The sequence below is a fragment of the Schistocerca gregaria genome, chromosome 6, assembly GCF_023897955.1.
Source record: "Schistocerca gregaria isolate iqSchGreg1 chromosome 6, iqSchGreg1.2, whole genome shotgun sequence".
NCBI classification, from domain to species: Eukaryota; Metazoa; Arthropoda; class Insecta; order Orthoptera; family Acrididae; genus Schistocerca; species Schistocerca gregaria.
In genome coordinates this window covers 333,348,156-333,360,699 of record NC_064925.1, presented here as the reverse complement: position 1 = coordinate 333,360,699, position 12,544 = coordinate 333,348,156, and the positions used below count along the sequence as shown (strand labels likewise).

The 12,544-nt window shown below is 37.5% G+C and overlaps 1 protein-coding gene across 1 annotated transcript in view; it reads left to right on the top strand.

Annotated features, from left to right (window-relative positions):
• The window catches only part of LOC126279139 (cytochrome c oxidase assembly protein COX20, mitochondrial), a 46,149-nt gene extending 34,029 nt beyond the window's left edge, over positions 1-12,120 (top strand). Inside the window, exon 3 of the mRNA XM_049979650.1 lies at positions 11,454-12,120. Coding sequence (XP_049835607.1) covers positions 11,454-11,607 — 154 coding nt within the window. The 3' untranslated portion in view covers positions 11,608-12,120. The remainder of the gene's footprint in view (positions 1-11,453) is intronic.
• Positions 12,121-12,544: the final 424 nt, after the last annotated feature.

Sequence of the window (12,544 nt, the reverse complement as noted above, 5' to 3'; positions counted from 1 at the left end):
ATCTACAGAACAGGAAGCAGAAAGTCTCTTTATATGCTTCAGGTGAATCAGAGGAGTTTGCCTCTTCATCTAACTGGGGTAAAATTGCTGTAGGTGTTCCACAAGGTTCGATCATGGGTCCCCTCCTGTTCTTGATATATATGAATGACCTCCCTTCTTATGTGAAACAAGATGCTGAACTGACACTGTTTGCTGATGATACAAGCATAACTATTAATCCAGTAAAAGAAAGTCCAATAGAAAATGATACAAAGAAGGTCTTTGGAAAAGTTATTAATTGGTTTTCTGCGAATGGGCTTGCTCTGAACTTGGAAAAAACATAGTACATCCAATTTTCTGCTGCGAAAAGTATAATTCCTTCAATAAACATAGCACATCAAAAGAAGTCAGTAGCCAGGGTACAGCATACTACGTTTTTGGGTGTACATATAGATGAGAATCTTAATTGGAAAGTCATATTTTGGATCTCCTAAAGCGACTAGGTTCAGCAACTTTTAAAATCAGAATAATTGCCAATTTTGAGGATGTAGAAATTAGTAAGCTAACATACTTTGCATACTTCCGCTCTCTGATGTCATACGGAATAATATTCTGGGGCAACTCAACACTTAGGCCAAATGTATTCACTGCTCAAACGAAAGTAGTTAGAATAATGTGTGGGGTTCATAGCTGCACATCTTGTAGGCATCTGTTTAATAGGTTACGGAATTCTTACAACTGCTTCACAGTAAATTTACTTAGTAATGAAATTTTTTCTCAACAACATGGACCAGTTTAAAATCATCAGCAACATTCATGATTACAATATCAGAAAAAAGAAAGACCTACACCATCCTTTACTTAACCTATCTTTGGCACAGAATGGGATAAAATATACTGCTATAAAACTTTTTGATAAATTACCGGATGAAATAAAATGTCTGACAGACAGTAGTAATAGTTTTAAAAACAAATTGAAATCACACCTCCTTGACAACTCCTTCTATACCATAGATGAATTCTTGAATATGAGTAAATAAATATGGAGATATAATATATGCATTTTGTGCCATTTAAGGGAATGGGATAGATAATAGGAAAATTTAGGTATAACACTATAAAACAGTTTTTCTGTGCTATTGATCAATGAAACACGTGACTAACTAACTAAGTAACTAACCTGTCTCTCATGGACACGAGCCATCTCTTCCTCTTGCACATTTCAAGGTCCCATCTCCTGCTACACCCAGTACAACATCTAAGTAGTGGCAGTAGTGGGAAAATGTAGTTCCAGTTCTTCTTTGCATATCAGTCCTCCATTCAGCATCTCCTCAATATGATAATGAGCTGTTGTCTTTCCTCAGACCATTAACCGTATTTTATTTCTTGTTGTTTGACATCTTAAGTACCGTATTTAAGTCCTCACAGCTCAGTTTCTGTAGCCAGTCTGCTATACCCAACCCACACACACAAAATATGCTGATACTATCACTAAATGGAGCATTGACATGCAGCATATCAGTGTTGATCCTTAAAACTCAAATCATTCCCTTCACTTCAGCATCACCAGACACCTTTATTTTAATGATGTTTCAGTGTTTCTGAGGGTATTTTCAATTTTGCATTGATGTCGTGTGAATAAGTAAAGCCCTATTGGAGGATCACCATTTCCTTCCCCTAACTTTCAAACTGATTTATTTAGCCATTATAAGGGAACCTGTAGTTTAATATAGACTCCAAACAATGGCACAACTGAGTATTTTTCACATTAGCAAACATTACCACAGATGAATGAAATGATAAGGCTGGGAGTGGTGGCGTGCTCCTGTAATCCAGCGACCTGGAGGCCGGGTGTAGTGGATAGTCTGAGGATGCGAGTACTGTTTCACAGCATCCTGTGTTGAACTGGCGTCCGCACTGAGATCGCCATCAATATGGTCCTTTAAGAGGAGTCTTGAGTGACCAGGTTAGCTACGGAGGGGTGCACCGGGCCAGGCAGGAAACTGAACAGCTAACTGAACAGAAAAAACCCTAGAACCGATCAAAGATTGAACCTGAGATGTTTGGATCGATGGTGCCTGGCATTTTACCAGTGACACCAAGAGATAACCAGACCAAGAAGACTGCTCATAGGACATCTCATGCAATGTTCAGTGTCTGTGGAAAACAGCGTTCTGTTTCTCATTGCAAACAAAATGTTGTCTAGATTGTAATTTAATGTCCCCAGTCATTAGAGTGATCTTAAATAATCATGGAGCAACATTCAGTTCAAGGACATTCGTTGATGGTGACAGCAAATCTTAAGTAATAATCATCAAACCCAGCAGCAAACAGGTATGGCTGAAGGCAGCACAACACAGTACAGTGCAGTGTTGCGAAACATGTCTCAGTTTGATCATTAATGGTAATGAAACTGGTGTATCATTATGACTCCAACAGCAATGTATCTAGAAAAGAAGAAGCAGGAAGTAGTAAGGTTATAAATCAATACCTTTGTAATGTTTTTCGGATGACAAGAGACAGTGTGGTATTGGGTTGCAAGGCTTAACTTGCACATTGTGTGTAGCCGATCCTCTTTTCTGGGTAATCTGCTACGTCGATCTCCCAAAAGCTTCTTCTCCGAAGACTATAGCTGGTTTAAGGAATTTATTAAACTACTTCTCTATCCCTGAAATAATTTGGGTACACGTAGAATACTTTTCAATTCAATCATTTTATATTTTCAACTTCCACAGACAACTTCTGCAAGCTAGTTAGTCCTTAAACATTAGACTCATTTACATATTCAGATATCACTGTTTTGATAACCAAATAATTTATAAACATCATACATGTGTCTTGCTTCGTTCACAGCCAATACATGAAGTAAGTTAAAAGTCCCTAGTCTCAAGCGAATCCAATATGTAAATGTACATAGAACTCTATATTCAATTGTTTGTAATCAACACAGAGACTTAAGAGCACAGAATACTACATAAACTTTTCTTGTTCTTCTTCACCCGTACACGGAAACTCTGAGGTCCATACAGGAGGTACTTGTCTGCGGCTGTTCAGCCGCCGAGTCTATCTTTTTCTCGTAACTGTGTTTTGACCAGCACACACAAATAGGCGAAGCGCAGTAGGGCATATTCGTTTCTCCCACTCACCTCTAAAATATCGGGTGTTCGGATCGGTGGAAGGTCGAGTGGTTCTAGAATTTACTCCAAAATTCTTGAAGCACTACCTATTTCCCCCCTAAATCAAACACAGGATATTTTATACAATCATTATGTAAATTTATATCACATACAATTCTAACAATATACATTCCAACATAGATCTTTGCACTCATTTAGAATAAACTTTAGCTAATCATTCATTTATTCTACTCTCACTCTATTTTGACATCAACCCCGAATATTCCCTTGTGATCTGGTAAGTTTTCCTAATAGTTAGGATTCATTTCCAATCACAAACTCCAGGTGTTCACAACACTTGAGTACTTTATTCTTTATTCCAATTCTTTGTGCTTCTACTTTAGCTCACAATGGTCTTATTATTTATAAACGTTTTGTAGTCTGGAGGGACTCTGGGCAAAATAAAAATGTTCCCATTGACACTCATAAAACATGATCATGCTACCAGAACAATTTCTAAAAAATTTTGTGACTTTTGTCACGATACTGTCGTTTCCTCTTTAGAAACAGTACCTATACCGTACATACGGGTTGATACTATGAGTACCCTTTCTCCTTCTATTTTGGTAGGTGCACCCCTTTTTTAATTCCTGTGGTACAGGTCAATCCCCTTCTTGGTGCCCCTGTCCACGCAGTATAGGTCAGCCTTTCTTAGGTATGCCTATCTGCCCTTTGCCCTTTGCATCCAATACAGGCCAGATTTGTCCCCCCTTATCCTTCTTGAGTAGGCCTCATGGTTCATTGCCCTATTATACATCTTTATGTACACTATAACTAAATATTATCTGGTAAAACTAAAACCTACTTCACTCTTCACTCTTGCCTTTTCATACTTCTCTTTAATACCCTAGAGTCCTTTACTTGTCAACTTCTACGTTTCCAGCATCTACTTCTTGCCTACACACATTGTTCAATATATAATATGCTTACTTAGGTTATAAGAGTCCCACTATCCTGCAAGTCGTCAGAATATTTGTTAGACTGACATTCCTGGATAATTATTGTAATTAGTTCCTCCCTGACTTATGCTCATTAGTTATGCTCCTTATCAACATGATAGTTTTTTTCAAGTACCTAGATGATGTAGAACCATTACAGTGAAATGCATATTTCTCTGTGTGCACGTTCTTTCACCCTACAACACTTGACGGTTCTCACATCCTTTTAATCTGGACTTTCATTGTTTGTGTCTTTGTGTTATAGTGTGTGAGTGTGTGTGAGTGTGTGTGTGTGTGTGTGTGTGTGTGTGTGTGGAATTGTGTTCGTGTAGCCTGATTCTTCAGCCTACGTATATGAAATAAGATGAAGGTTATTGGAAACCGTGGAAAATAAGAAGTAGTTCAGTGATAGAAGTATATGCATATGAAAAGAGGGAGAGATAGATCGGTACTCTTATGAGAAGTAAGGAAGGAAAAAGTAGAAAAGGTTGCTAAGATTGAAGAAGAGATAGAAGATAGCCCCAAAGACAGGAAACCCTTACACCCCCATTTCCCAGGATCCCTACTTCACCGGTACTTGAGTGAGAAGCCGGAGGAGGTATGGTGTTAAACATCTCCTACAGAACGGACATTCTCACCTTCGCCTTTGAAGCCCCTGAGGAAAAATTTTAGCAACCACTATGAAACAGAAAATGGTGAAGAACCAGTCACACTTGTCTGTGAGGGTTGTCTGAAAGGTGTGATGTGTGTTTAGTGTTAGTCATGCTTGTACTTACACTACCCACCCTTTCCCCTCCCATCTACATTACATTTCATAAAAGGTATAAAATATTCTATACTAAATAGAAAATTATACTCTACGATAAAATAGTTGTCTAGTTAGTCACTTTATATTATTTTTAATACACACGTAAAATCCTCTGTTCAGTTTATGTCATCTCGACATCACTCTGTTTAAAGAATACCATATCTTGTTACCTGTTTTTTATGTTCTGTTTTACCTTACTGTTCTGAGAATTTTCTTGACACCCATCTCAATCTGTTACTGACCGGACACTGAAGACCTTGCCGTCATGCGCCCATGCAACCCTCTCCATCCATCCATCATCCATCCACATTATATTATACTCCCCACTAATATAACATTCTATTCGTTTCACTTCATGTCTAGAGATCACTGTTCATCCGTGATTCTCTTAAATTGGGCTGTCTTGTAGTCATATATGGTTTCCTACATACTAAAATTATAGGATAGTTTAAGAATTCAAGAATAGATTACAGAATAGTTTAATATTTGAAGGGAATTCAATGCAGGAAAAATGGTACAGAAGAAACACTGAAAACAATTAGCGATCCAACAGTCATCATTCCGCCCATTAACACAGAACATCAATGTCCCTGGGAGACAGATGTGACTCTGCCCGGATCCCATGGATCTGACATTAACCTCACTCGAGCAAGTGCAAACCAATACTTCTCGTTAAATTTTGTGTGAAAGTCTCCCCCTCAGCAAAACAATCACCACTTCATGAGGTAACACAACATTAGGTAAAGTTATTCTATTTTCTACTCTATCCTGGATAAGTTTGAATTCTTTCCATAAATTATCTACGCCTCTCTTAGTATCATTAAGTTCCAAAGCTAAATCTGAAGAAAGATGGTTAGGGGTTACCCTCTCGGTCACTTTTCCGTCTTAACATCTCTTCTACTTGTTCCTCCAGATTGCTTATATTTAAGGTATGTGATGTCACTAGTTTCTCTTTAAAATCTCTTTCCACGGTATCAACTTGAGTGTTGACGCCTACAATTTGTGATTGGACAGAAGGAATTAACATAGACTGTTTTTCAACACTCTCCTTCAAGGTGCGCAACCTCTGATTTACAACATCGAATGTAACATTGCATATGCTTTGAAATGATCCTAATTTTTCAACATGTTCCATTTCTACGTTATTACATTTATCTTCAATGTCAAATTCTAATTTTCTAGTTAAATCTTGAAGTTGCTTATCCTGTCTGTGGTTAAATTCAGTAAATAGTTGATTAACATGAATATTCAAAGAACTAGTGACTTCACTCTTTAAATCTAATTTCAGATTTTCTACCTTATTATTTTAAAAGAGTTAAATTCAGTCTTTAATAAAAACTATATTTGCTGCTTGACTGTTCAAGGTTTCACTTTGATTACTTGAAGTTTCACTCTGAGCATCTAATTTTTCACTTAGAGTGGCTGAATCAGCCTTCTGGTCATCCAACTTAACATTCAACTGAGTATTTTGAGCTTCTAAATTTTTACGTAGAATAATAATTTGAGCATTCAACTCTGTTCTCGCTGAGTCTAATTTTAGACTTAGTTCTCTGATTAAATTTGCTACCTGAGCCCAGTCTGGCATTTCACTGTCATAGCTGTGGCTGGTTCTGCTAGTTGCTGTGCGTAACTTTATTGATTTTAGACCTAGTAATCATCTAAAAGAAAATTAGCCACTGAGTACAACAGTTTATCATTCAACAGTTCCTTCAACTTTACCAAACAATTATTGTTTTTCGCTCACCCGGCGTAGAGTTCTAGCTGCAGTTGTGAGCGAATGTGTAATCAGCGCCGGTGGACAGCGCTGGCGGCACCAAATGTTGGTTTTAGTGTTGTCGTCAGCGAGCGGACATGTGGTCAGCACCGATGAGCAGCAGCTGGTTCAGTCGGCATTGGTGGCTGTTTACTGCATTGGCATCGGCGCAATGTATGTGTGTGAAAACTGCTTACTCTGTACGCCCAATCTTCTCAGTCAAAAGGTTGAGATCTTCTCTCTGTTTTTTTTTTTTTTTTTTTTTTTTTTTTTTTTTTTTTTTTTTTTTTTTTTTCCGCTATTACTTACTCACGTCTTTTACTGTATTGCGCATGCAACTTTCTTCCATTGGTTTATTAGACTCAATACAACTACTGGAAACAGTTCTCGTATCTTGTTAGGCCTGGTTGCTATGGCAACTCATAATATCATCTTCTCATTTCCATCTTAAAATTCCCATTTTCTTCGGGTCCTGTCACTTGGGTCGCCACATTCTAACATTTTTTGGATGACAAGAGAGAGTGTGGTATTGGGTTGCAAGGCTCATATGTCTCTCAAATCAGTTAACTTGCACGTTATGTGTAGCTGATCCTCTTCTCTGAGTAATCAGCTACATCAATCTCCCAAAAGCCTCTTCTCCGAAGACTACAGCTGATTTAAGGAGTTTATTAATCTACTTCTCTATCCTTGAAATAATTTGGGTACTTGTAGAGTGCTTTTCAGTTCAATCACTTTATATTTTCAACTTCCACAGACAACAACTTCTGCAAGCTAACTCAGTCCTTAAACATTAGACTCATTTACACATATTCAAATATAATTGGTTTGATAACCAAATAATTTATGAACATCATATATGTTTCTTGTTTCGTTCACAGCCAAGACATAAGTAAGTTAAAAGTATCTAGTCTCAAGCGAGTCCAATATGTGAATGTACATAGAAATCTATATTCAATTGTTCATTAGTCTTTTTACAATCAACACAGACACTAAAGAGCACAGAATACTATATAAACTTTTCTTGTTCTTCTGTGCCCGCACGTGGAAACTCTGTGGTCCATACAGCAGGTACTTGTCTGCCACCATTCGGCCGCCAGATCCATCTTTTTCTCGTAACTGTGTTTTGACCTGCATATATAAATAGGTGATGTACAGTAGGGTGTATTTGTTTCTCCCACTCACCTCTAAAATATTGGGTGTCTGAAACGGTGGAAGGCTGAGTGGTTCTAGAATTTACTTCTAAATTCTCGAAGCACTACACCTTGTCAGCAGTGTAGTCAATGCAAGTGATACACAAATTTTGCTTGGCCAAGGAGAGGATCGTATCCGTGTTTAAGAAACCCTCTCAGTATTCAGCTAAAGTGACTTGGGGAATCTCCAATGATCACAAACCTTGGTGGCCTGACAATAATTCAATCATTTCCCCATGAATATAAGTCTAGTGTTTAAACATATAACCAACTTGTTCCATAGTCTGAATGTCTTGTTCCATTGATGCTAAAGAGGATGAAGTTGTTGAGTCTCCAGGGAAGATAATGCAGGGCATACAGTTGTTATTGAGGTATATTCTGTATCAGTTTTAAAGATCCTCATTGGAAAACCTGCTGAGCTTATCTATGTCCTTGACTGTACTATCTTCGGCCGACTGCACCAATGCCGATTAAAAAGCGAGATAGCCGAGGGTCCCATGATCACAGTTAAAGTTTAATTGCTATTACGTTGTCTCTGCTGTGCAGCATAAAATGCTGGTTAGCAAAACACTTTCAGCTAACCAGGACTTTGACTGCAGTTAACTTCATGTCTTACAATGGAAAGTGCTCATTATAAATGCAAAAATAATGGTATGCACACTTTACAGTTTGTTATCATAATGTGGGTATTGTTACTACACTATGGAGGGCAAGAAAAGGACATTGAATTTATCAAAAATTGAAATTAATATCCTATTGGAGGTGGTTGGCTGTTATATGAAAGTTTTAGATGCAAAAAAATGGATCGGCATAGCGTTAGGTAGAAACTGAAAGCATGGTCATAAATATAGCAACACAGTGTAATTCCATTCCAGGCCACCGAGCAACAGTGTCCCATATTATTAATATTATTGTACTCATTGATAGTTTGTCAGTTAAATGAAAAATATGATTCCTTTGCATTACCGATAAACCCCCAGGAGATTGAATCCATATGTTAATATAATCCACTGTACCAATGATATCGTGGAGTCATTGCTACTATGACGCCGTGCAGCATTAGCCGAGTGGTCTAAGGTACTGCAGTCATGGACTGTGCGGCTGCTCCCAGTGGAGGTCGAGTCTTCCCTCGGGCATGGGTGTGTGTGTTTGTCCTTAGGATAATTTAGGTTAAGTAGTGTGTAAGCTTAGGGACTGATGACCTTAGCAGTTAAGTCCCATCAGATTTCACACACATTTGAACATTTTGCTACTATGATGCCCAATACATCACTGATAATTCTTTGTGCCATTGTACTATATACATGAGCACTGTCATCAATAACTATATTAAATGCACCAGTTGCATTTGCCCTTAATGTCATCAGAAGTCTGTTCATGAGCAAGCTAGGGTTATTATGATAAGTAGGAAATTGCAGCCTTTCATCAAGTTCATGAATAAACACCGCACAGTTTATTTTGAAATACAAGATATTTCTTCAAATTTCTTGTCTCTGAAACCTTTGAAAGGCTTCCCCCTTTCTACAAGTACACCAATAGAATTTCTGCATTATTTACATAGTCATATCTTCTGCACCATCTGAAACATCAAAAGACTCTGCTATCTTAATATGGTACTTGTTTACTTCAGTATAAGAGTGATCAATTCAAGATAAATGAGCCTCTAATCTCAATTAACTTTAACCATGATTAACTCTCTCATTTAACTTTAACCAAGGTTAGTGCAGTCGAATTTTGTGTGAAGTATGTTTAAATGGTGACATAACTTTTTTAGCAATTTATTGACATTGATGTAGTCAGCCCCTTGTGTGACAGTTTGCTCCCTAACCCCTCTCCATCATCACCCAACATGAAAACTAAAATGAAATTAGAATTATGAGGCAGTTACCTGAAACAACAGGAATCATTGTAAAGGAGTGGGAGGTGCTGCGCTAACCAATGTTAGGACAGGGGTTGTAACTGAATTTTCAGAACTCGTAGATACTCATTGCCAATTGCATGGGACTTTGAAGGGACCACTGGAATAAAAACTCTACAATCATTATTTATTGAGTAAAGCAGTTAAAGCGATTCATACCCACTCTTACTGGCTTTCCCTTCTGCAACAGTGTGCAGGAACATTGGTTCGTACTCTTTCTATCTCACCTGCCAGGGAGTGCTTCAAATTTCAGTACCATGGGACAGCAAGACTACTATGGCTTAACCCATTACTTGTAGTGGACTAATAACATTAATTTATATGAAAGAGAGTCATACCCAGTGGTGATCTATGTTTCATGCTGCAATGTATAGTGGACCATGTCCTCATCTGCTGTGTCTTGTATGAGGCTACATTCTGGTCTACAGATGGAAAGGAAAGTTACCAGCCTATTGGCATTGACATCATCGGATATTAAGCCATTGTTGATGTGAACATGGATTGTGGAGATAATCAGGTGTGGCCTCATTGCAGCAATAATTCAAAATTATTTAGGGAAAAACAATGAGCAGCATGACTGGAGAAAGATTTTAAGGCATCTGCTCTCGAGTTTGAAGTCACTTCCTTATCCACTACAGCACCTCACTTGACATACACTGATGAAAATACAAAGTGCTACACCATGAAACAACAGTCCATCACATACTAGGTATTGAATAGTTAAACTTTCATTCAGTTTGGAATTGATGTCCATAATCAACATCAGTATGGGTTGGGAGCTCCATGGCCACAAATACTTTCATGTATTCACTGCATCATGGAGACAGCCTCAGAACATCTATGAACTACATCATATTTCACAAGAAACACTCCCTGTATGTGTCAGAGTGGCATCACTGCTGCCACAATCTTCCAACCACCAGTCATGTTTCCCTTCAGCCCTCACTTACCTTCTTCCCAATCTCCTTTCTCCTCTCACTGATACCACCCACCACATCCCCTCACTCCAATCAGGCTGCAGCACAGGCCAAGATAGTTGGAAATACACTTAACTGAATTGCCTGAGTATGTATTTATTCAACTTCCATTAGTCCATCTCCTCCTGTCTGAAAGTATATGATATGTGTAACAAGTTTGGTTGAAATCGCTCCAATGGTTTAGGAGGAGATGTGGATCATCCATATATACATACATACATAAATTTTTATATCATCTGTCATGTCTCTCTCTCTCTCTCTCTCTCTCTGTGTGTTTGTGTGTGTGTGTGTGGTGTGTGTGTGTGTGTGTGTGTGTGTGTGTGTGTGTGTGAGAGAGAGAGAGAGAGAGAGAGAGAGAGAGAGTGCGAGTGCGAGTGCGAGCTCAGAAGGAAGACACTGTGTAGAAGCTCAGCAACATTTTCAATTTACTCATAATAATTCACCATCCTCACATCAATGATAATGATTATAACCACACACACACACACACACACACACACACACAAACACACACTACAAATCTTTTTCATCCTTTGCAATAAATGTTCTTGAATTGAATGTAAACAAGTGTACAATTTACGCAATGTCTCCACAATCATAACTTGTTGATAAATCTATCTGTCATTACCATTTCAGTTTTAAAGGAGACAAGGCAATCCCTTTGTAATTTAAGCTTTTGTGGCTAATATTAAAGGAATGGTTTTTTTTTCCCAGGATTTACTGCCGGTTAAATTGGTCAAAACAGAGATTTGAATATCAGAAGCTTAAATACGCTATGAAGCAACAAATGCTCTATGAAGGTACTGAATTAGAGGAGAAACTGAAAGATTATGCTAAGAAACTGGAAGAAAGTGAGAAGTTAAAATAATTTTCAGGGATTTTGCCATCAAGTTATTTATTTTATATTTTTACTGTACACTAGTTATGCAAAGTGAAACATTTTCTTTGTTATGAAGTTAATTTTTCATTCTTCGTTAAGAAGTGAATTTTTCAGATCCATATTTTTGTAAATGATTGTAAGTTGTAATCATTCGTTTCTGTTTTAATGTGCTTTCTCTGAAGGCTCTCCTGTCAAGTAATATTTGTGACATTTTTGTATAGAACATGTTTCATTAGAGAAATGTTTTGGAATAAGATGTCTTTTCACACTTAATGTTTAAGATGTATAGCCTATGTTCCATTGTTATAAATACAAACAAACAAGTTTAAACTAATTTTGTCAATGACATTTGTCTTTGACATCAGTTTATCACATATTTATGAGCAAATATCTATTCATTTTCTCTAAGCTTGGTGGATCTGTATGGTCTGAGGATTGTCCAAGTACCAAATGCCAAGTGAAATGTTTCTTGCTTGCATAAATGCTAGAGTGTCACTGTAATTAATGTTCATTTATAAATTTCAACAACAATATGGAAAGGAAAGATTGCTGTGCTCCTGTGAATGTGCAAGTGGTTTTTACTTCAGAAGAAGGTCTTTGTCCGAAAGCTTTAATATTTTAACAGTTGTATTCATTGTGCCTGTCTGTGCTCAGTACTTCCTCTATAAAGTGAGTACACTCTTATCTTTTCCATATTGTTGTTATTCCATCATGGACTCCCCATTGTTTAATATCAAAATCATGCTGAAAGTAGTAATCAACAATAGTGAGAGTGTAACAAGAAATTGTTACAACCCATTTTTCTAAAATTACTATTCTGAAAAGAACATTTTCCATGAAAAAATTTGAACTTGGCTAAGGCTAAGGAGGGAACAATGAATAGGTGATATAACCAGACACAAAGTAAGACTGGTTTGCTGCAGCA